The 26,426-nt window shown below is 36.4% G+C and overlaps 1 protein-coding gene across 1 annotated transcript in view; it reads left to right on the forward strand.

Annotated features, from left to right (window-relative positions):
- Window positions 1-26,426, forward strand: part of LOC147009389 (uncharacterized) — a 105,064-nt gene that overhangs the window by 33,794 nt on the left and 44,844 nt on the right. The window contains exon 5 of the mRNA XM_085861185.1: window positions 3,655-3,728. Within this exon, the coding sequence (XP_085717311.1) occupies window positions 3,655-3,728 (74 nt within the window). The remainder of the gene's footprint in view (window positions 1-3,654; window positions 3,729-26,426) is intronic.

A 26,426-nucleotide genomic window follows, 5' to 3' on the forward strand; every position in this document is an offset into this window, starting at 1 on the left:
CTGCTCACGGAATGTGTTGTTTGCTTTGAACTTTTTGAGGGAAGCTCCCTTTCCAATCCCATGAAGACGAAATGTCGTGCCGCACCCAAGAACTGCATGTAGAAACAGTATGTGCTTGCATATGTCTGTACCAATCATTTTCTTTGTCGCCTTGATGTTCCAGATGCGAGGCTTCTTCGTGTTCTTCTTTGGCTCGGGACAACAGAAGAGGTCATGGGATTCTGAGCTTGCATGGTAGCATAGGAGGACGAGGAGGTCTGTGTCATCACCAACTAACACAGTGTTGGTGACAATCGCAGACTGCACGGCCTTCAGTACAATCAGGAGATCAGCATCCCCTGAGGCATGGTGTGTCTCACAGTTCTTCTTCTGAAGCTCTTCACTCAACATAAAAAAATTAATCGCTGTTTATTCTGCCTATTGGCAAGAAACTGTTCCTTCTTCATTGTGAGATGCATGTCAGCTGTAAATGTCACAGTAGTACCAGCATTCCCTTTAGACCGTCTCTGGTGTGTCATGTCCTTCGTGTTGGTACTCTCATAACCATCAAACACGACTATGGCATCTCTGTACTTCTTTGTTACATGATCAGTGTACTGGTGGCATATGTCTCTGTATGTAGATCCACAAGACCATGGAATGCGTTGAACAAGTGCCCTGCCATCCAAAACATACTGTTACCCATCATTGGGGATATCGGCTGGGACATCGGATCCAAGAAGATCCAAATGGCATCAGCAAAGACTGGCTTGTGTGCTTCTCGGAGCTGAAGAGAGGAATAAAAGAGGGCTGGTGGATAGCTGCACAGTTCATATTTGAAGGCCAACTCCAGTTCTTCTGCTGTCTGTGCAACAGTGATCAGTCTCTGGAAGAGGAGTTGTGGGTCAACCTGGACTTTCTCTCCATCAATCTTGACAGATGACTTCATGCCGAGGGTGACAACTTGGTCTTTCCTCTTAAATGTGTACTCGGCAGGTGTTTTCCCATCCATAAATTTCAATATTTTGGCTCCTACAGCATGTTCTGTATTGACATTGACGGTGGGGTGTGCATGAACTCCAGTAGCAATGTCCCTCAGACGTGGATCACTACTGAATGGATTCCGTTCCTCTAAATACTGAAGAGCTGATAGTGTGTCCTTCCAGTCACGAAATTGTCTTGCCTTGGTCATGTCCTTCCTCTGCTCTCCAGTGTTGTAGTTCACACCTGTGAGCTCCTGTATTGCCTGGTTTATTTCTGCACAGGCAGGCATTGATAGTAGCCATACCAGCCGTTGTTGCTCTGTCATTCCTCGCCCTCGTGTGAGCCCCCGCTGGTCTTCAAACTTCTCATCATAACTTGTTCGATGATCAGGTCAGATGAAATGGCCTGTAGATGTCGTGCCCAGTTCCCAGTGCGCTCTGCCCGGATGTATTTGCGTAGAATTTCTAGCATGTCCATATACTGAACCCAGAGCGCTGAAGTTCTGGAAGATATCTTTGCAGACTTGCATGCTTCTGAAGGTGGTCTTTGATTCATTTCAAGACGTCAGACTTGCATACTTCTTCCACAGACAGTGTCCCAGCCATCAGCTTCTCATAGAGGGTACAAGCTTCGTTGAAGTCTGGATTATTGCTTGGATCTGCATGCTGGTCATGTGGCGGCCTTGCAGCTGCTTCGGCTAAGTCTGGATCTTCATTCCCATTGCCGTCTGATGTTTCAGGTAGGCATGGTAGAGGTGCATTGAGCACATTTGTCAACAGCAAGGCATTGAGGGCTGCATCAACAATTAGGTGTGCACGAACTGCGCGGGCAATGGCTTTGCCACTAAACATATGAATCACTGCATTGGGGGCATATATCAACTCCATCAGTTCTTGAAGCCCGGATAACACCATGAGGTGTCCAATACATCCGAGGAAACTCATCTCTGCGTGGAAGCCGCCCAAGCGTAGGACAATCCCTTTCAGATCACTTCCCATAGGCTCCGAGTTGATGATCATGAGGGCCTTCCACCAGAGGGGCTGATCAAAGGTGATTACTGCAGTGACACCGTGGCGTCATGCTTGTTCACTGACAAACATCAGGGTCGAGTATATGCATGTGCTGTCAATATTGCATGTGCTAACAAATTAATATTGTGTGTTAATTCTTTCACCAGAGGATAGTACTAATGTCCCTGTATCTGGAAATATATAGTATGTCTGCCTGGGGATACATATGTTTTTATATGAACAAACTTTCTCAAGTCAAAATATTTTTTAGGGACAAAAAATTGACATTTTTGGACAAAAAAGCTATAATTTTTTTTTTACCCTCAATGCATTTCACTTTTTTATAATTATTCTTGTATATCAATATACTGACCATAACTAGAAACAATTAGAATGCAGAAAAACATATATTTACATATTAAAATATCAATCTTTAGAATTTTCTCAATTTCCCCGAAGCCGGGTGGCGGCCATATTGGATTTCCATGATTTCAGGACTTTCCTCCCAGAGGATCCCTTAGGACTTTTTTTCTGTCACTGAGGACATATCCAGGAATCAAATTCTGTTGAGTTTGCTTTTGTTGCAATTTGTGGGAGGTTGACCAAATATTTCTGCTAAAATGCCTGTACAATTGTTAATTTAAGGGACGCCACGGAAAGGTAGTAGTATTCGTAGTAGTAGTCTGAGTAGTAGTAGTAGTTGTAGTAGAAGTAGTCGTCTCCTGGAGAGGGAAATGCTCAGTGGTTGACATAAAAAAGGAGGGGTCACAGCTTTACACTTACCGGATACAGGGAGTCAGATTAACACGATCACAAGGAATCACAAGGGAATTAGACACAGATGGAGACCATTCAGCCCATCATGCCTGAACCATATCAACACCACAACAATTTATCAAAATAATAAAATGCAAAATCTTTTTTTAACAAACGCAAATGAGCCAAGATCCTCGTCCTCTTAATGATGACGTCATAAAAAACGGATATAACGTCATTGTGATGTATCAGGTTTGCGATACATGATCTGTGCTAATGCCCGGCTTGATTCCCGCAAACAAAATTCAAACAGCTTGCCTCGTTTCGGAGACAATTTTTTCGGCGATTTCCATTAGCGGAGATATTTTGACGTCAACTTTTTTTCTCGGAAGAATTTCCAAATTCGGAGATGGTTACTGCCTGCGCGTGGGCTTTCTGCATATACATGGCAAGTTTCACGAAGATCCGATGAAAACTCTGGGTTGTGAAACAAAAAATGTCAAAAAATAGGAATGACGTCATAAATATTGATATGACGTCATAGTGATGTATCATATGCACGGTGATTCATCTCTGCTAATGCCCTGTTCGATTCCCACAAAAAGAATTCAAAAAGCTTGCCTAGTTTCGGAGATAATTTTTTAGGCGATTTCCATTAGCGGAGATATTTTGACGTCATAACTTTTTTTTCTCGGAGGAATTTTCAAAATCGGAGATGGTTACTGTCTGCGCAGGGTATTTTTACATATATATGCCAAGTTTCAGGAAGTTTCGATGAAAACTGTGGGCTGTGAAACAAAAAAGTCCACAAGAACAACAACGTGAGTAAGACTTAGAGATCCTCTACGAGGATCTAAAAATTAAGTGTATTTTTTGTGGTTTGTGTCGTTTTTATCTTTTTTCCCCCTCTTTTCCTTCTTTTCAGGGTGGGGGCATGGGCTTTGGTAACAAGTTCGAATTGCGAACATACCCCATGGGAGTCATTTGTAGAACTCTCAGGTGGGCGACAACACGGGCGACAGATAGATTTAAAATTTGGTAAGATTTTCATCGCATGCTACCAAAAAGAAACCAGAACACCTTACAAGATTGAGGCTAGTTTAATATCATCATTTGTGACTTAACAGAGCATTTAATTTTTTATTTATTTCAATAACAGCTTTAAGAAAATTGGCTGAAAGGGCCGGAATCGCACTTTGGGCTCGGTTAATGCCTGGGGAATGGTCTCCAGAATATACCTGTCAAGTTTGGTTCGTTTCCGTTCACCAATGACCGAGAAATAACAATTTTAAGAAAATTGGCCGAAAGGGCCGGAATCGCACTTTGGGCTCAGTTAATGCCTGCAGATTGACCTCAGAGTGACCTCAAGAATATACCTGTCAAATTTTGTTCGGTTCCGTTCACCAATAACTGAGAAATAACAATTTTTTTTATAAAAATGGGGCAAAATGGGCCGTTCCTCGGCCCTAAGGGCCACAATCGCATTTTGGGCTCAGTCTATGCCTGTGAATTTTCATCGAATTCTGTTCACGAGTAATGGAGAAATAGACGTTCAAATGAACTGTACACAAGAAAAGAGAGAACGCGGAGAAATAGACGTTCAAATGAACTGTACACAAGAAAAGAGAGAACGCGAGCGGCGCTTAGACCCCGTGGGGTGGAAGACCCCACGGGGTAAAAACACATCAATCACACAACACTCCTTCACCAGACCCCCACCAACAACACTCCATACACATGCACACAATCACTCATCAATGTTAAAGCTACCTCAAAGTTATGCCACCATCCCAAAGCCCCTCTATCTCTAATACTTCCAATTACCATCTCTTTCCAATTTAAACGTATCCACTGTTTCTGCTTCCACTACCTTTCCAGGGAGAACAATCCATATATTAACCACTCTCTCAGTGAAAGACCTCCATCTTACTACCTCTTTACTCTCAAGCTATGGCCCCTGGACCTATGACTATCTACTCTGCTGAATAATTCATTTGCAGGTATTTTGTCGATACCTTTCATTCTCTTAAACATCTATATCATATCTATTCATAACCGCCTCCTTTCTCTTGTCTAAAGCCCTGTCTCTTTCAGCCACTCCTCACAGTTGAGTCGAGCTCGGCCTGGAATCAATCGGAGGCCCTGCGCTGAACCCTTTCTATGGCATCTTTGTCCTTCCTGAGTTGTGGTGACCAAAACTGCACACAGTATTCCAGATGTGGCCCTCACGAAATTCCTATACAAAGTTAACACCACCTCTTTTGATTTGTAAATGATCCCCCTCCGAATACAACCTAAAACCTGATTTGCTCTTCCTGCAGATACCTGGCATCGTGCTCCCTTCTTCCTTCCGTGTCTATTTCCACCCCCAGACGCTTCTCCTGTGTGGAACGCTCCAAAAGGTAGTCAGATTATCATGATCACTGAGAGTTTCTTGAAAGAACACCGACTGGGTTTCCATCAGCGTGGCTCAGGATCACAGCACCAAATGGTCTGGAGATTCCCTAACTTGGCTATCTGGGAATGGACGTTGAGACTATGGGAATGGTGTCAACTGTGATATCAGGGGGATTCATGACAATTTCTCTGTCATCCAATCCTTCTGTCAATCTCACGATCATTGTAATGGTATTGCAACGGCGACGGGACGAACGACAGAAAGTGAAAGAGGCGGGTGTCGAGCGTCGATGGGAAAAGGTGGGTGAGGTGAATGATCCACAGCCATATTTGTCTGTTAGAATAACTGCTCAGGAAAAGCCCACTGAGTGCTTAATCAAATGTCTGGTAAGTCCAAGGTGTAAATAAATCGTCCACCTCCAAGCCAATGTGTCCTGATGGAAAGGGGGTAGACGAGCCTCCGTTGGGCTAACGGCTATCTCACGTGCATGGATGTGTCTGTCGTAAAGAGAAAAAGGAGCTTTCCCATAAGAAAGGGAATCTATTAATTACCCTTCTCAACGCATCAAAGTTAGAATCCCACCAGACACGGGGATGGGTCTATCCTGGACATGCATTAAGGGAAATTTCTGTCTGAGGACCGAAATGTTTGTATACATTCGTCGGATCCGATTCCGAAATTTACAATATAATACCAGCAAATACCATCCGTCACTTTGCTGACAGGAATAAGAAGAGGGAGCAGAAAAAGAGAGGCAGCGGTAGAGGTGTGGGTGAAAGAGAGGGGGGAGAGTGAGGAGGGGTGGAGGAAGGGAATGCAGTGCTTGGGGAAAAGAATGGCAATGAAACGTGCCCAAACAGCAATATTTTCTTGTTAATCACCGTGTTCCATACAAAACTGGGTGGGATCATTTAAAACCCACGCGATCTTCCGAAAAAGTAGATCAACGACACTAATCAAATTTCAGGTGCACAACTTGAAACCGGGTTCACTATTGCGATGGAAGAACATGTTCGAAAGCTAAGTGGTCTTTTAGATTCCCCATTGGCAAAAACTGAGCAATCACAAAAACAAGTGATGTTATTTTTCAGACCGCCATTTGACCCTGAAATTTAACTCGGAGGGGAATGATGTAAATTAGGTGTAAATACGTGTCACTACCCCTTTCTAGAGAGGATAATTCCATTCTGATCGGACGGGCCTTGGTCAAGTTTTGGTAACAAATGTTGAAATGTATATAATTGGCTCATGACCATAAAAAGTTCGGTCAAGGTCAAAAAAAATGGTGTCAACCCCACAGACTATTATTCCCATTATTAATCAGAAATTTCATTCTCAAAGTCTCAACCACTTCCAGAACACAGCTTGGAAATTGATTCAGCTCAGAAATTGCGAGAGCAGGAAGAAGAAAATAAAAATGAAAAATCACTCATTGAGTGACACTTGATGAAACGGAACGGCACTCGGAAGGGAGCATACCTCCGCCAGGCTGAACAGTTTACATTGATAAGTCGGACCTGAATGCAGACCTTCACCAAAATCGAATCGGCTTGTTCTTGTCACCGAATCAACTCATCCACCAAGTTTTGGCACAACTCGTCCACAACTTTTGAGATGTCATGCTAGACATAGTTTTTGGCCCCATCTCTGAAGAGTGAAGAATCACTAAAAATATTCTCGTATCCGGATCTGGATTTGAATCCACCAAATCGAATCAATTCGTCATTGTCACACACCCAACATGTCCACCAAGTTTTATCTGAATCCGTATTTTGGGGGGAAACCACCATGAACTCCTTCCATAGACCCCCTCCGACCCAAATCTTTTAAACGCCGTGAACAAACTTTGGTATATAATGGATGCTGAAGGTTGTGGTGAAGTTTAAGCGAAACTGTGTCTGTGATTTCGGAGAAGAAAGCAAATACTTTTTTTTTTAACAACTTTTTAGCTCATCTGGAATTTACATTCCAGATTAGGTATTGTCATCGTGCAGCATCCATCTCCTTTTTCTACTTCTCCAGCCCACGAGTCTACTACATTAATGCCTTGCTGTTATCGATACGAATAAAAGTGTGTGTGTGTGTGTGTGTGTGTGTGTGTGTGTGTGTGTGTGTGTGTGTGTGTGTGTGTGTGTGTGTGTGTGTGTGTGTGTGTCGTTTGTTGTTATGTCCATATCGGGGTTTCAGAAAGTGGAATGGAGCCCTCCCAAGTCTCAAAGTATTGTTGCGGATCCGGGGTTGGGGGCGAAGACCACGAGGGGTGTACTACCTCGTGTTCCCACCAGACTCTCCGGAATCGCAGGCCGTCGCACACAAATAACTTTGTGATGCGTCGGGTTGCTAATCCACCATGAACGCCAATAACTCGACCACGTGACATGGGATCCTCTGTCTAATTAAGTTTACCAAAAGGTCACGTGATCTAATTACAGGGGGAAACGCCCTCGGCATACACTTGCTCAAACCGGATCACCTTACCAGATCAGATGCAGCCGAGCAGAACTGCCAAGCATGTACTGGCTGGGAAACATCATTGGAAGATAACGTCCCGGCTAAACTCGTGTGTGGGCCATGCTGGACCAATGGAAGAAAACACGAAAACGAGCTGGGAACATTTCTACACAACTCATTAATTTACAATCAAGCGAGGAAAAGTATGTGGCACAGTGAATGGGGTTTTATGTACAGCAGGGGATAGCAAGGAATTTGTGGGGTGCGGCAAAAGGCAACTTACAAAAGAGGTTGCAGAGCAAGATTATCCTGATGATCTTCGATACTCTTACTTACTGTTGGACAGGCGCCATCACACACACACACAGACACACACACACACACACACACACACACACACACACACACACACACACACGGAAAGTTAGAGAGCCAAAAAAGAAAGGAGAGGATGGGCGCCCTCGAAATACTTGGCACAGTCGGCTGTCCAACGTGGCCCAGGACGCTGAGGGAGGGGTAGTTGGAAAGATACTGGTGTCTACTGTGTGGGAGTGGGGATGTGCGATGTCGGCGATGTGAGGGGGGCGGTGTGTCCACAGAAGACAGGATAGAGGGGTGGATGGAGAGAGAGGAGAATAGATGCATGACAACCCATCTCAAAACCACATCGCAGGGCCACCAGATTGATTCCAGGCCTTGCTAGACTCAGCTGTGAGGAGCGGCTGAAGGAGACAGGGCTTTATACACGAGAAAGGAGGTGGTGACTAGGAGATATGACAGAGATGTTTAAGTTAATGAAAGATACCGATAAAATAAGTGCAGATGAATTATTCAGAAGAGTAGACAGAGACAGAACCAGGGGCTATAGCCTGAGAGTAAAGAAATGGAGAGTAAAGAGGTAGTAAGATGGGGTCTTTCACTGAGAGAATAGTTAGTATATGGAATGGTCTCCCTGGAAAGGTAGTGGTGGCAGAAACAGCAGATAACTTTAAATTGGAATTAGATGGTACCTGGAAGTATTGGTGATAGAGGGGTATAGGGATGTTGGCAGAATTTTTAGGTTGCTTGAGTATTGATGAGTGATTGAGTGCATGTGTACGGAGTGTTGTTGGTGGGGGTCTCATCAAGGGGTGTTGTGCGGTGGTTGTTGTGTGTTTTTACCCAAGTCCATGCCCCCTCCCCTGAAAAGAAGGAAAAACATGGGGTGGGGGGACTACAAAAAAAACAAGAAACGATACTTCGATATCGCGGGGCTGGGGACAGTAAAAGGTTAAGAATGATGAAACAATTTTGCAGTTATAAAATTTAAATGTAGACACGGTGAATTAGCATGCATGATGGGAAGAGTTGTGACGTTGGACAAATTTCTATTTATAGCCCTCAGATCAAAGGGACGTACGCGGCCATAAGTGTGAAAGAAGACGTGACAGAAGACACAGGACAGAATAGCCAATTATATAACAGCCTGATGTCGCGCGCTGTTAAAAAAAAAAAAAAATACACTTAATTAAAAAAAAAAAGATTTTGCATTTTATTATTTTGATAAATTGTTGTGGTGTTGATATGGTTCAGGCATGATGGGCTGAATGGTCTCCATCTGTGTCGAATTCCCTTGTGATTCCTTGTGATCGTGTTAATCTGACTCCCTGTATCCGGTAAGTGTAAAGCTGTGACCCCTCATTTTTTATGTCAACCACTGGGCATTTCCCTCTCCAGGAGACGATGACGACGACGATTACTACTACTACTACTACTACTACTACTACTACTACTACTACTACTACTACGACGACGACGACCACCCAAGTATTTTCGCTGCGACTCAAGTTGAATCGACTATTCATCATGATAGTCATCCTACTCCGGTTCTATTAGTATTTTGGTTTGCGGGCGCCAGCAGTGACCACTATTTTCGTTGTGTCTGTCTATCTGTCTGTCTGTGACTCTCTCCCGAGCATAGCTCCGTGATGTTTGATGCGATCTTGATGAAACTTGGACACAAGCTAGATATGATGGTCCAGTTGTGTGTTTTTGTATGAGAGGCGTCCCACGCCCCTTGTGGGCGGAGCCACGCCCACTTGAACTTTTTATTTTTATTTTTTTTTTTCTCGATTTTGTTTCTCGCTATTTCATTTCCTAGAAGCTGTGCCTAATGTCCATAAGTACAATGTATAAAAAATCCGATTTGATTTGGTCAATTTTGACGGAAGAGATAGGTGTTTATGGTAGGGCTTCCTCAAAAAGCTTCCACTAACTCAATTGTACCTTTCGTAGCATTGTTCAATAATGTCCGCGAACCATCATCGCCTCCCAGCTTGTTTATATTTATTTTCATGTTTTGGTTGTTTAATTTGTTTATATTTATTTTCGTGTTTTCGTGGTTTAATTTATTTATATTTATTTTCGTGTTTTGGTTGTTTAATTTGTTTATATTTATTTTTGTGTTTTGGTTGTTTAATTTGTTTATATTTATTTTCGTGTTTTGGTTGTTTAATTTGTTTATATTTATTTTCGTGCCTTCGTGGTCTAATTTGTTTATATTTATTTTCGTGTTTTGGTTGGTTAATTTGTTTATATTTATTTTTGTGTTTTGGTTGTTTAATTTGTTTATATTTATTTTCGTGTTTTGGTTGTTTAATTTGTTTATATTTATTTTCGTGTTTTCGTGGTTTAATTTGTTTATATTTATTTTCGTGTTTTGGTTGTTTAATTTGTTTATATTTATTTTTGTGTTTTGTTTGTTTAATTTGTTTATATTTATCTTCGTGTTTTGGTTGTTTAATTTGTTTATATTTATTTTCGTGTTTTCGTGGTTTAATTTGTTTATATTTATTTTCGTGTTTTGGTTGTTTAATTTGTTTATATTTATTTTTGTGTTTTGGTTGTTTAATTTGTTTATATTTATTTTCGTGTTTTAGTTGTTTAATTAGACCTTTTGTGTTGAGGCCGAGCTGCACGGCCCAGACGTGTCTGTGTAGGGCTAGTTTTCCACGTCCGACCTGTGGCGTGATCGATAAAATATCGTTTTTAATTCGTTTTGTTTCTTGCTTCATGACCCTTTACCATGATAATTAACACAAGATTGTGAATGAGCTGAGAATTGTTTGCTTCAAATGAGTTTCTTTAAAAACCGCGTTTTTCAACGTTGGGTTTGCTTTCTTAAAAACGTGTATTTTATTCAACGTTTGTTTTCCTTCAGGTTAATTACACTTTCCTTTTTTACATTAGCTAAACCTCGTCAACAGTTTTGTTTGTAAAATATATATCTTGGTACCATAATAGTAGGGTGAATATACTGATTCTGGTTCACTTTTCCCCATGTAAGTGATTGGGGGATTTTCAGCGATTCATATTTTTTTCCCCTAAAAAGTAAACCCCGTTTTTATCCCAAGGTATATTTATTTGTCTCCCCTTTTAACCTAGGGGAACTTTTTTTTAAATAACCAATGCAAAAAGATAAAGATTTGTTCAAGTAGCAAAGTAGTAATGTGATTTGTCAAAGGTGATTCTAAAGAAATATCTGAAACATGGAAGCCTCAGGACACTCTTTTTCAAAATAACCAATGCATATTGTTTAGCTCACTCATTGAACCTATAAAGATTTGTTTATTCTCAAATTCCTTCAATAGTTTAAATTTCTTTGCACAATAATCCCCATCTAAAATATTTAAAAATAAAACATTTGAATTTTTATATTTTTTAAGATACCCCTTTTGTGCCATTATGAAATGATAAACTTCTCTTAATGCTCTTGTTTGACCACCTCCTGAGCCTCAGATTATTTTTGTGCATAAACCACGCCCACTTTTCATAAACCCCGCCCACTTTTCCTAAGCCCCACCCACTTTTGCTAAGCCCCACCTACTCTTACATCATTTCCAGGTCATCTCTGACTCAAAGAAATCACGAGAAAATTCTGGAATGTTATGGTTTTGAAAAAATTTCCAAGGCTTGTCTGGGCTGTTAGGCAATTTTTTTCAAACAATCCTCCATTTTGAAAAAGGAAACCAGAGCAACCAGTCTTTCTCTATAAAAGGTTCAACCCAGACTCAATTTAAAAAAAAATTCTGACAATGGAGTGCTGTACTGAGCTTGAGTGGAAGGACTTTGAGGTTCCTTGGAGATCTACTACTTGTATGGAACGAAACCTTCAAGTTGATGAACTGGATTCAAACCTCTTATATATTGAGGTAAGATTTTATTTTCCTATTTTCAGTTTGATTTAAGCATACTCATTTATTAATTAAATAACTTAATTAATACATGATAATTTTCTCTCACAGGAAATTGTATCTGAAAATACTGATTTTGCCACAACTTGGGGTGAAATTGTTGGCTTGGTTGAAGACCTTGTGAGCGACCAAGACCCACAGAATGAGCAAGACCTTGAGTGGGATGACTTTGGGGTTCCTTGGAACTCTCCGACTTGTAGGGAACTAAACCTTCAAGTTGATGAACTGGATTCAAACCTCTTATCCATTGAGGTAAGATTTTATTTTCCTATTTTCAGTTTGATTTAAGCATAGACTCATTTAATAATTAAATAACGTAATTAATACATTATTATTTTCTCTCACAGGAAATTGTATCTGAAATACAAAATGAAAATAATGCTTTTGCTACAACTTGGGGCGAAATTGTTGGCTTGGTTGAAGACCTTGTGAGCGACCAAGACCCACAGAACGAGCTCGACCTTGATGACCCAACCAAAGAGTTATACCCTGGAGACCTTGTGATCGACCAAGACCCACAGAACAAGCTCGACCTTGATGAGCCAGAATACAAGTTTTACCTTGGTGACTCACAAATTTTGAAAAAAATCAGAAAATGAGTTCTGCCTTGATGGTTTAAATAACTACCTTGGAGACTCAGGAAAAGGGTTCTGCCAAGATGGTTCTAAATATGGGGCCTACCTTGGAGACTCACAAATTTTGAAAAAATTAGTAAATGAGTTATCCTTGGTGGTTTTAAATATGAAACCAACCTCGGAGACCTCACAAATTTTGAAAAAATCAGTAAATGAGTTCTGCCTTGATGGTTTAAATAACTACCTTGGAGACTCGGGAAAAGGGTTCTGCCAAGATGGTTCTAAATATGGGGCCTACCTTGGAGACTCACAAATTTTGAAAAAATCAGGAAATGAGTTATCCCTTGGAGACTTTGTAAGTTGGTTTTATTTTGGAGACTTGAAATGTGGGTTCTGGCTTGATAACTCACAATGTGATACATATCTTGGAAACTCAACAGGAATGTGGTTATACCTTGAAGACTTGGAAAGTTGGGTTTATTTTGGAGACTTGAAATGCTATCACTTTTTGGGATCTAAACCTGTCGATGTAGTTCTTTGTTGGATGGTGCTTGATGAGAGCAATATTAAGAAAGTTCTTACTCCCCCTTTCTACTTCATCAAACCTGAAAGCCTTAAAAGACAGAATTGGAAGAAGAGAAAAAAAAAACATAAAAAATATATATAGGCGGAAATCTCATTTTGAAAAAGACATTGTGTTGGGCGAGGATTGGGTTGGGGTTGAGATTTTGAATGTGAGGGTTGGGGTGGGGGGGGGGTTGAGATTTTGAATGTGAAGATTGGGGTTTAGATTTTGAATGTGAGGGTTGGGGGGGGGGGGGGGGGGTTGTGATTTTGAATGTGAGGAGTGGGGGGTAGATTTTGAATGTGAGGGGTGGGGTTGAGATTTTGAATGTGAGGGTTGGGATACACACACACACACACACACACACACACACACACACACACACACACACACACACACACACACCCACTCCCCCACACCCCAACCCCCCCCCCACACACACACACACACACACACACACACACACACACACACACACATCAACAAACAAAAGTTAAGCCTTGACTATTCAGTTGAGGATTCTGTGTTTTGGGTTCACAGATCGAAGAACGTCCCCCCTTGACACACATTATATACGGCAGATGCCACCTTTTATACACCTCGGACTGGGCCCTTGAGTGTCCACAACGGTGTATAGTAGGAGGGAGTGAAGCGCCAACCCATTGCTCCCATTGCACACACATTATATACTGTTATACACATGGGACTTTGCCCTCGAGTGTCCACAAAGGTGTATAGTAGGAGGGAGTGAAGCGTCAACCCATTGCTCCCATGGGTATTATCTGCTTAGTTTTGTCTTTTGTAATTCCTGTGAATTAAATGAACCTAAAATCTATTCCCCTTCTAAATCATATATCTTATAACTCCAAGGAACCATATCTATTGCATCAACAATTTTTAAAAGTTTGTTCGTCCATCGCTTAGTATAACCCTTTTCAAAACGAGATTTCCGTCGATATATTCTTCCGATATCACCAACTTTGAACTTAGGTTTTCTGACATTAATCTCTTTTTCATATTTTAATTTTGTAAATGTTTCTGATGGTTTCATATTCGTTGACGTGTGAATCGTGTCATTATACTTATCCACAATATCCTGAATAAAAGATGACCAATGTTGTGAACCGAGTTCTGTGAATTTTTTTATATAGTCTCTCTTTTAAGGAACGATTAAAACGGTCAACAACGGCCTTTCCTTCTTTAAAGGTACTGTATAATGTAATACTGTCGTTTTTTAGAAAATTCATAAATGTCTTGTGAAAAACTCTCTCCCCTCATCAGTCCACAATTTTTAAGGTTTTCTCTTACTTTTATTAAATATCTGTTGAAAGGCTATCATAAGAGTATTACCTGTTTTGTTTTTTAAAGGGGAAACCCATGCGTATCTACTCCTCAAATCAATAACTGTTAAAGCAGACTTTATCATTATTGAGTTCAATCAAATCAGCGGACCAGATATAATCAACTTCCTTGGAATAAACCGTCCTTCTCTGAAACTTTGTGAAAATTGGTTTCTGTAATTCATCAGCTAATTGCTCTTCAATCTTAATGACATCATTAGAGCCTATAAGTTTTTTTGAATTTCCAAGTCCAAGTTTAAATTTAGCACTGATCATCTTCTTCACGATGAACCTATCAACTTTTTCTCTCAAGGTTGGATTTTGTATCAGAGACAAATTATACAACATTTCTCTCTCGGCTTCATGTTTTTCTTCCAAAGTTGTGGTACTCCCAGAATCAATATCGTGCCTCATGCACACTTCATCAACCCTATTGATGGGCTTACTCCATGATTTAGGATTGTCTGCCTCATCTAATCTTTTATCCAAGTTTGTGCCTGGACCACAGAAAGAATACACTGGTAGATGCAATTCCCCTGCTATTCCAGTAGTTGCAAATTTATTTCCTGATAAAACATTTGTATATCTCCTCCGAGTTTGTGTTTGGAGATAAATTGATTTTTTTTGAACCACACACTGAACATATACCTTTTTGTATAACCCTGTTATTTTTACTTTTAAAATATGAAATATTTTACTATTAGTTTTCTTTTTACATTTGAGACAATAACTCATTTATTTATGAGAAAAATTCCAACAGAGTGCGAAAACCTTTTTAGTTTCCAACATGCACATTTAAATCTTAATTTTTAAAACATAAAGAATCCTAAGAAATGCCTTCACTCTCTCCTCCATTTATGGAAGAAAAAAAATGAAAAACTTGAATTAAAATCAATATCTTGCCGTTGACAATAGTCTTATCGAAAATATTGCAAACAGACTTGTCAATTCTTTGTTTTCCTCCTCGGTGGGTTGAGTTATTTTCTGTAATACCTCCAATCTTTTTTTAATCTCACTGGTTTCCACATTTTGATATTTAGTCATTCTCGCTCTTTCCTCCCTCTCCTCCTTCTCTCTTTCCAACTTCTCTCTCTTCTCCCTCTTCTCCCTCTCCTCCTTCTCTTTCTTCTCCCTTTCCTCCTCTTTCTTCTCCCTCTCCTCCTTCTCTCTCTTCTCCTTTTCCTCTTCTTCTCTCTCTTCAACTCCTTCCTCATCCCTTACTATCCTTGAATCACTTACACCCCATAGAATATCATACATATATTCATCAGGATTTCTTGTTATTCCTGTTTCCAAAATAATTTTTTTACAACAGGAAACCAATAAAAAAATTTTGAATTTCTAAAAGAGCCTTACGTTTTCTAAACTTTATAATTTTTTCATTATTTAACATTCTAATTAAATCTAAAGTTGTCGGTTTATCAACATCAGCATAATGCCAATCTTTTATTGAAAATACCTCATTATTATGTTGCAGAACATATTTATTAAAACACCAAATACCCTTTTCTTGAAGGTATGCTTGGACACAGAAATGATAATTGTCTTGAAGCCTTCTTGCCATCATTTATGTATTAGAAATATATGTTAGAATAATATTATGACACGAAACACCTCCCCATCTTCCCGGAGTTAAATCATTTTGTATTTCCCTACTTATTATATATAATCTTCTTTTTTCTGTTTTCATGATATAAACTAGGGCAAAACCATTATTATATTTACCCTTATTAAATTCTTTTATTTGTTGTTTACGAATCGTGGCTCCACAAAACTCATTCTCTATACCAAGTGGATAATATTCTTCCTTGCGAGACTGATTTTTTTAATTGTTCCAGGTCTTTTAAGTCAATTTTAAATGACCAATTATAACCTAAATCATTCATATCATACCCCCATTGTTCTATTCTCATACAAACGATACGCCCTTCTTTATAAAAATTTATTTTAATTCGAACTGTGAATTCTGGATGACCTAAAGATAAAATCAACATTTCTGTATCTTTGGAATACACGGCCGTCTTATTTAAGGGTATATATTGTGATAAATCACTTAATCTCACCAAGTCATTCACGTCAGTCGGGCTTAGATAATTTTTCAATTAATAAGCATTTTTCATATTAATATTTTTGGTTATATCATATTTATGTCGTTCAGTCTGTGTAATAAATTGATAAATCAATATACAGTTCTTGGGATACACCAAAGATAGAACCATCTTTACCAACATAAGTCATTTATATTAGATTAAAAATAATGTCGTAAAAAAAATTATTTTTGTTGAGTTGAAATAACACATACAGACAGAATTGACCACAACACTTGGAATTTAATTCTTGGACTTGAAATGTTTGATAAACACCATTCTGTAAGAATTTTATGACTTCAACAGGTGGTGGAAGACCAAAACTATCAAAATAATATTTGTCTTTACTATTAAAAATAAAAACCCAATGAGAACCGTTCACATTATTATCTTCTAAGTTCATATTAATATTCTTTCCATGTTTAGGCATGTTTGTTAATTCATCTCTCATACAAATAACCACATTATGAATTTTTAATTTCTTACAATATTTGACAAGTTGTAAATTTGATGTTGTATTCTTTCCAAATTCTTTAAACCACTCATCAATGCTCATTTATTTATTAGAAAGATATAATCCATTACCTCTTTTAGTTAATTTTACACCTGCTTGTGCGATAGAAGAAAGCATATCTCCAACTAACAATCTCGCTTCATCAGACAGACCTTCAAGCTTTTCAGCAAAATCTACAATTACACCACTTCCACGAATTTGTTTCTCCAACTCTTTGTTATGTCTTTCCAATTCTTTTGAGCCCGGATTTGAGCCTTCCTTTCGTTGGCAGTTTTCACCGCTGTTGAAATACCACTCGTCAATGCTCCAACCGCACTTAAACCAGCAAATAAAGGAATTAGAAATGGGAGAAATCCTCCACTCATCTCTCTTATTGAATATTTTTTCAACATTGGTTTTGTCATTTTAATTTTAAGTGAGCCAGTATCGTTCAAGATTTTAACCTGTTCTCTTGTGAGCAAAACATCAATTCTTACTGCTCCTTTTCTCTGAATTGTATAAACGTTAATCGTACAAGGCTTTTGATTTTGAACACAAGATGATAATTTATGAAGAATGATTTGATTAACATATACCCCAGTTGGTACTTTGCCACTCATTTATTTAACAAAAAAATTATGTGAGACGAATCATAACACCATGATCTGTATTAATCTGTAATTCTGTTTCTTCCAAAAATAAACAATATGCATGAACTTCTTCACTCTCTCCTCTTTCAATGTGTAGGGAAGTATCCACTCGATTCGACTTTATAGTTTCCTTTTGAGCACTCAAGTCAAACGCATAGATTGTATACAAACTTTAAAATGCTGTCATATCCACAATAGGTTCTTTATTTCCATTACTTTCGCACACCTTTTGGAAAGACTTGTATGCTTCAGCAAAATCATTTTTTTCCCAATTAATTTCCAATCTCTCTTGTTGATAAAATGTTCCATTTCGAGAAACACGAAGTTGTTTCACCTTCGCATTATCACTCAATGCATTATTCTTATCAGTCGCAGTATCGCCATCTGGTTTTTAAAAAATGATCCACAGATATCGTGGCTTTCCTTCCAGAACACCCAAATTCCACATGCAAGTAGTTTTGTTTTGTTTAACGTGTTGACATCTTCTTTTGAGGTATAATACACTGAGTGGTTTCTTTGAGTTAAGTCTTCTATTCAACATCTCCTCTGTTTTAAGATTAGGAGTATATTCACTGATATACCAACTCATTTCCTCAATGACAAATTTATTCTGATCACCAAAAGCATTACCAACACCAAAAAGCAATCTATTTTCATTATCATTCCTTTGTAGTTGAAATCTAATTTTAAGACCATACAGAACTTTATCATGATCACAAAATCCAAATATACCTTTAAGAGGAACTGCCACAGTAAAACTATTTTCTGCTTTTGTATCATCATTATACGCTCCTTTACTTTGAGTATATCCAGGGTCTGTGTTTGTTCCCGTTGACATATCAGGAATAAAACCTTCGACAGCCCCCTTTCCCATTCTACAACTGAATGTATATGGTGTAAATTTCATCATTTCAGACAGCAGAGACATAATCAACCACTTCAACTTCTTGTGTTCCAATGTACAAACGAACACGATCAAACATTTTCCAGAAGAAATCATTTACGAGTGTAGCGTTTGTGTTTTTCCCAGCCTTAGTGAATGTAAATTTAAACAACAAGAAACTTTCAGATAGATTCAAATAAGTTGTTGATTATTTATTTCAAAACTTTTTGTGCCATTTGCGTTCCAGTCTGTTCCAGTTATTGCATTTACCTTGAAGTAATCTTCTTTTTTAGTGGAGTTTGAGATGATAATGGTATCATCCAAATCATAGATACTATCAATTGCTTCCATACTTGTATTTATTTCGGAAAAAAGATACTAAAACTTTTGAAACCCTGACCCAAGTATTGGAATTAGTTTCTGTCGTTCTTGGGGAGACAACTGAGTTTTGCCTTTTTGCATTTCTTTAATTGCTTGTAATTTATGAGATTCCTTTTGGGCATCTTTTATGCTCTTTACAGCACCTGCTACATTTCCCACAGCAGAAGCAGTTGAACCAATTAGGTCTTTATGTTTAAGAATAGTTGAACCGATACCCATGAGAGTATCAATTATCCCATCTCCTCTAAATTGATGTCCGACACCCCTTTGTCTCTTAGGTTTATAGTATCCTCTACCAAGATACATACCTTCACCCTTGAACTATGGGGAAAGGAACATCCCATCCCCTAACTATGGGGAAAGGAACATCCCATCCCCTGTTATTATTTTATATTTTCTCAACTCGTTTTTCCTCACAATAACCATCGTATTTATTTATTGGAAAACTTCACGTAGGTGAATTCTGATGAATATAACTTCTCCATTAAAAGAAATCATACGATTATCTTGGTCGGTTATCCTAAAATTTACTCTGTGTATGGTTTTTCCTGACACAGGGAGATAAACCAAATTTTTGGGTTCCATATTGAATTTATAACCAATTGGGGTTGAGTATGTGCTGAATGAAAATATTGTATTTGTTTTTATTCCATTATTATAAGCACCATCAATCAAATCACAGTGAATTAATACCGAATTTATTCCTGAGGGTAATTGAATGACATTCTCACTGCAAAACGTCCCATTAGTTTCAATCTTTTTTGAGGAGAAACCCAATAACTCTCTAAATGAATTATCTATTGTGAAATCAACCTTGTAGTTATTTTTAAGTTTAATCGTTGATTTTGAAGTATGTTTTTGAATGTCGATAACAATATTTTTTGGTTCATCACCCTGTTCCTTCAGAAGACGAGCAATTTCGGAAGATATTTGAGAAATCTCATATGCTCCAGGTGAGACTGTTATTGTTTTGTATCCACTTCCCGGATTATAACTAAACTTGTCACTTTTATCAGTTATATTAAATAAGGTATTATAAGTTTCCATGGAAAATAAAGATGCCTCATATTCTTTTGTTGGGTCAAGTTGTAGTGGGTATGGGAATGAAGATGTGTGGTCGCTTGTTGTGAAATTAAACTCAGGATTGTGCTTGTCATCTTATTTAATATGAGATAAAATGTCTTTATATTGAGATTTATTAATTATTTTCATGTTCATCAACTGGTCTAAAATGGCTGATGCTTCATTAAAACAATTGTTATTTTCAGCCTTCTTACTACCGAACAACAATATCAGTCTATTAACTAATTATGATGGGTCATTTGGAAGAAAACTAGCACCTGAACCAAGTATACTGAAAGCCTGAATAATGTGTTTCTCCTTCTCATTCTTGCTACGTTTACCAGAAAGACTAACCCTATAATCAACAGAGTTCAGCAGATCAATATATACTCTATCATCATTATTTTCCTTATCCAATGGTTAATCAAAATGCTTTGATTAATTCCTCACAGTTGAAGCTTGTCTTCCATCTTTTGTGAAAAGAAACATTAATCTGGGGGTTCGTTTAACAGGGGGTTGAGCAGACCTCAAGAACCTTAATTCATCATTAAATATATCAATACCTCTTGTTGAACAAGATGAAATATTGCTGGTTGTTCTGTTGGAATGAGTCCTGCTTTGGTTTTTGATTCCGCTGAATATTCATTGTTTTGAAGAGCATTCACAATATAAGCAGGGGGGTGATTAATCTCTTCAAGTTGTTGAAATAATCCTTCATCAACATATTCGAATTCTCCTAAATGCTCTTATTCTTCCTCGTCATTTGATCAAAATCTTTTAACATTTGAAGTTTTTTCGGAGTATATTCAACTGTGGGAACTGTGGAAACATCTACAATTTTTTCTTTGGAAGTTTTAAAAAGTGGTTTAAAAATTTTCTCTTGTTTTCTTTCAAATGCTTCTTCACCCGTTAGTTTCTGTCTGCGTTTCTTCTTTATGTCTTCCTGTTGTTTTACAACTTTTGAAAGCAACTCTTGATAAACCTTAAATGTTCTTGCTCTTTCTTTTGCATCCATTTATTCATTGGAAAATATCATTTAATAGCTCATCTTGTTTCACAACAATATATTTATATTTTTCATTCATGTGCTTCATGTAATCCGCAAATTCTTTTTTACTGCATAATGTAGAGCAATTGTCTCTCCAAAAATTGTTTATATCTATTGAATTTAACTTGAATAGAATAAAAGTATGAGCATTGTTTCTGATGGAACGACGAGGAATTTGAAAGTATGATTGACTAAGATAAATACAATTTCAAGACGAATGTCTCCCTCTTTTGTAGTAGCTGTCCATTACTGTTTGGTTTCTCTCATTAACACAATCATCAAAGATAACGAGGTTCTTTTTTGATTTATCCAAATCTTGGGGAGACGGTATATCATCTGTATTATCACTAAGAATACAAGTTATCGGTTTTGATTTATTTTTACATCTCTGTGTATCACAAAATAGTTGTATTATATCTTCAATGTTATCATCATTTAGGTTTTTTTGAAGTTTAAATAAACCGATCATATCTTCTTTTTGAAGACCAGCATTAAAACCTTGTGAGAGTAGTTGATACTCTGGTTGAAAACTCGACTTTGTGAAAATTATTAAATTATCATAATCTAAAAAGTTGGGAGTCAGGAGCATCTTCAAATGTAAGCAGGTTTTCCCATATCCGCTTGAACCAACTATCACACATCTCAATGAATTTTAATGGTTAAATTTTATCTTATTTTCCCAAATGGGTAAAAAATCATTCATTTATATATTTGGGAAACAGGTTATTTAATTTATTATTGGCTTTTTTAGAAACTCTATGTTTTATCCTAAGTTCAGGTTTAATTTCAAGATAATCCATTATTTTATTTATGCAATATCTTGTGTTGATATTTCCCTGAAAATCACATCCATGAATAATATATAACAACAATCCTTTAAACATTTCTCTAATACGTGCAGTTTCTTCCCTTGTAAGGAAACGTGTGTTATCACCCTCATACTTTACATTCATTTCTCTCATCAATCTTGTGAAGCAATTCATTTTTGGTGTAAATCTAAAACAATTATTTTCCTTTTTATATTTTTTATTATCATTAATTAGAGGATAATCACAGAATATACATTGTTTATTTTTTGACTCTGTGTTTAATCCCCATCTTTCATACGCAGGACAATTCTCAAATTTGTCATCTGGAGAATCAGGGAAGTCTTACATATATATAAAGTAAAACTTTACTTGAACTAAAATTCATCTTCAGAATCATCTATACTTTCAAAATCTTCAGTTAAATATTGACTCATATTTAATTAGTAGAAACAACATTACCATTGATATCTATCTACTTTTTTTCATTACCAGATTCAACGACAACATTTTTTTATATTAAAGGTAATTTTAAAATTATCCTTAACAACTGTTGAACGAAATGTCATTTCACCTGATATATTAACATCCTTTATTTCATCAGGATTTACATCTTTAGGGTTGTTGAAAAAAAATACAAATTTCTCCTTGCATATTACAGATGGTCTTATCTTTTCTTTCGAAAGCTTCATCCATAAGGTTTATATTTTTTGATACTTTTTCTTGTTTCATTGCTTTTTCTAGTTTTGAATATATTACGAGAAGGAGAGGTGAAACTTTTGTTAGAGATACTTTAATTGATGTTCTTCCAGGTATACTAAACGCCCTTCCACTGAAGGAAATTGAAGAACTCATATTATTCACCATAATTGTTTTTATCCAATAGTTGTTATATTTATCTTTGTTCAATTTTACATCCTTGACATATTTCTCAGTATTTTTTACAAATGAAGAGATTGATTGAAACTTGTCTTTTGTGTCTTGAAACATTGTATTTATTAAGTGAAAAAAGTTGGAGGATAAAATGGTTTTCAGCAGAGATTCACCAATAAATTAAACGAAATTTTCATCAAGAAAATTTTAGTTTAAGCAAAGTTTTATTATAGAAATATGGTGAATACAACGTACTGCGATGTTTGTAATCTCGAATATAAGTATTGTAAAAAACACCTTCAAACCAACAAACATACATTTAATCTATTTCATCAAATATCTGCTCTTGAGTTGGAAAGAAAACATTGTGATATCTGCTCAAAGGATGTTTTGAAGAGTAGTTATAAGACATCTTCAATCACAAAAACAAAAGAAAAATGAGTTTAAAGTAAAGGGAGACTATTATATTGAAAACACTGATGGGGCATTTGAACGGCATATAAAAATAAGGACTTTTCAATTTGTAGAACCCAGTCCATCATGAATCGCTGAATCAATTGAAATAGTGAAACCTGATGTTGAAAAAGTTATTAAAAAGACATTAAAAGAAATGAAAACTTTAAAGTAATATATGGGACTGAAAATGAATATGAAAAGACAAGATGAAGAATAAACTCCTTATATGAGAACAGATCTTCATTTTATAACATCATTTCAAGATTTTTTGAAAAGTGGGGTTTATGAAGAACTATCAAGACAAGAGGAGGATGTTGATAATACAGTGGGAGGAAGTGGATTTAATATTTTAAAAAATTATCTTTTCAGATATACACATTCTAAAATCAAACCCTCTTAAAGCTTCTTCTTATATTGAATCACCAAAAGAAATAAAACTAAAGAAGGCAGTTGTTAATATTAAGTACAATGATCATAAAGTTTTCTCTGGTCTGTTCTTGCTCACTTACAGACACGAAATTGTAATTCAGAATGAGTAAAACAATATCTGAAATACGAGAATGCCTTGGACATTAAAGATTTTAAATTCCCAATGCCACGAACAGATATTCCTAAATTTGAGAAAAAGAAAAATCTTTCGATTTAATGTATATGGATTAACGGATACAAAAAAAGTTCAAATATTTAAAATTTCAAACAACGATAAAAATGAAGAAACACACATTGATCTTTTATATTTTTGTGTTGGAAATAATTCACATTATACATACATCAAGAATTTATCAAGATCAATCTCTTCTCAGGTATTCAGAACATCAAACAAAATATATCATTGTAAGCGATGTCTTCATTCATTTCATACAAAAGAACGATTAGAACAACATTCAAAATATTGTAGTAATCATAAATAAGCTGTAATTACAATGCCTAAACCTGGTGAAAAGATTTCTTTTGAAGATTATAATAAATCTATCATGCACCCATTTGTGATAAACGCTGATTTTGAATGTATCCTAAAAAAGATAAATACTGCTTCTCCTAATCCAAAAGAATTACATACAAATAAATATCAAAAACATATTCCTTGTGGTTTCTGTTATTATATCAAATTATCTGTTGGAGAAAAGTATAATAAACTTGAACATTCTAGTGGAAAAAAAGAGTTTGTAAAACTTCTTCTAAAACTAAAAAGCTTCACAATAGTTTGTAAAACGATTAGAAAAGGATTGTATAAGACTAACGAAATTAATGAAACAAACAAATGAACCGATGAAATTAACCGAAGAAGAAAAATTAGAATTTAGAAAGAAGAATATGTCATATTTGTGAGGAGGAAATTGAGGAGTCTTAAGTTAGGGATCATTGTCATCTTACTTGTAAATATAGAGGTCCTGCTCATTCCTGTTGTAATCTTAATTATAAATTTCCTTCTTTTATTCCAGTCTTTCTTCACAACAGTGCCAACTATGATACACATCTATTTATAAATGAACTTTCAAAAACACCAGGGAATATTTCTGCCATAACAAACACAAGTCAAAAGTATATTTCATTTCCAAAAATGATATTCACAAAATCATAAACTCGTATTAGGTTTCTAGATTCTTCCAAGTTTATGGAACACCACTAGCCTACCTCGCATCAAATCTAAACTCAACGGGGTCTTTTCCAAATCTGAATTCATTCTTTCCAAAAGAGGAAATTCTAACTAAAGAGGAAATTCAGATTAAAGAGAGAATTCAAAGTAAAGAGGAAATTCTAATTAATGAGGAAATTAATGAAGAAATTCTAACTGAAGATGAAATTCCAATTATAAAGAAAATTCAAACAATGAATGAAATTCTAACTAAAGAGGAAATTCTGATTAAAGATGAAATTCTGATAAAAGAGGGAATTCTAACTGGAGAGGAAATTCAAACAAGGAATGAAATTCAAAGTAAAGAAAAAATTCTTACAAATGAGGGAATTTATCCTGATGATTATATGGATTCATTGATGAGATTTAAAGAAATACAACTTCCTTCAAAAGAAAGTTTCTTTCATAAACTTTATGAAGAAGAGATCAGTGATAAGGAATATAAACACGCACAAGAAATTTGGAAAATATTTAAGATAAAGAACCTTGGAGAATATCATGATTTGTTTCAAAAAACAGATGTTTTAATGTTAGCTGATGTGTTTGAAGCTTTTAGATCACTCTGTCAAAATAAAAATTGTTCTGGATTAGATCCTGCCCACTATTTCGCAGCTTCTGGTTTAGCTTGGAATGCAATGTTGAAAATGACAAAACAAGATATAGATTTAATCAGTGATGTATATATGCTTTTGATGATTGAGAAGTCTAAGAGAGGTGGAATATCACAAGTATGTTCAAAAAGATCTGCTAAAGCAAATACTAAATATCTTCCAAATTATGAGAGTGAAAAAGATAGTAATTATTTGATGTATTTTAATGCTAATAATTTGTATGGATGGGCAATGTCTCAGTCTCTGCCTTATGGTAAATTAGAGTGGGTGGAAGAAAAGGATTATGAAAAGGCTTTGATGAATATTGTTATTTCTTCTCAAGAGGAATTGAATGAGGAAGAAGAAGGTTATTATTTTGAAGTTGATTTGAGGTACCCGAGTGATCTTCATAATAATCATAAAGACCTTCCTTTTGCATGTGAGAAAGAAACCCCAAAGAAAGAATGGTTAAGTGATTATCATAAAAGTTTTAATATTAAAGGCAAATCAACAGAAAAGTTATTAACAACATTCTTTGATAAAGAGGGATATGTTTTGCATCAGAGAAGCTTTAAACAGTTTTTGAGAGAAGGATTGAGAGTAGCTAAAATTCATAGTGTTTTAAAATTTAAACAAAGTCCTTGGATGAAAAAGTATATTAAATTCAATCCAGATATGAGAACAAATACAAAAGTAAAATTTGAAGGTGAATTCTATAAATTGATGAATAATGCTGTCTTTGGAAAGACAATGGAAAATATTCGAAACAGGCAAAATATTAGATTTGCAACATCTTGGAAAGAAGCTTCTCGATTGAGAAATAAACCAAGTTTTGAGAGAGAAGAGGTTTTTTCAGAGAACTTTTTCTGCTATTCATATGGAAAAGGAAAGTATTGTAATGGATAAACCAATTTATATTGGATCAGCAGTTCTTGATTTATCAAAGATATTGATGTATGATTATTTGTATAATGGCTTAAAGAAAGAGTATGGTGAAAATGTTTCATTGTTGTATATGGACACTGATAGTTTTATCCTATATATAAAAACTGATGATGTTTATCAAGATATGAAGAATAATATTGGAGTATATGATACAAGTAATTTTAGGAAGAAGAGCGAGTTATTTTCCAAAAAGAATGAAAAGGTTATTGGTAAGTTTAAGGATGAG

Source organism: Eptatretus burgeri, chromosome 17 (assembly GCF_056783735.1).
Source record: "Eptatretus burgeri isolate ZD-2024b chromosome 17, Ebu_testis_v1, whole genome shotgun sequence".
Classification (NCBI taxonomy): Eukaryota; Metazoa; Chordata; class Myxini; order Myxiniformes; family Myxinidae; genus Eptatretus; species Eptatretus burgeri.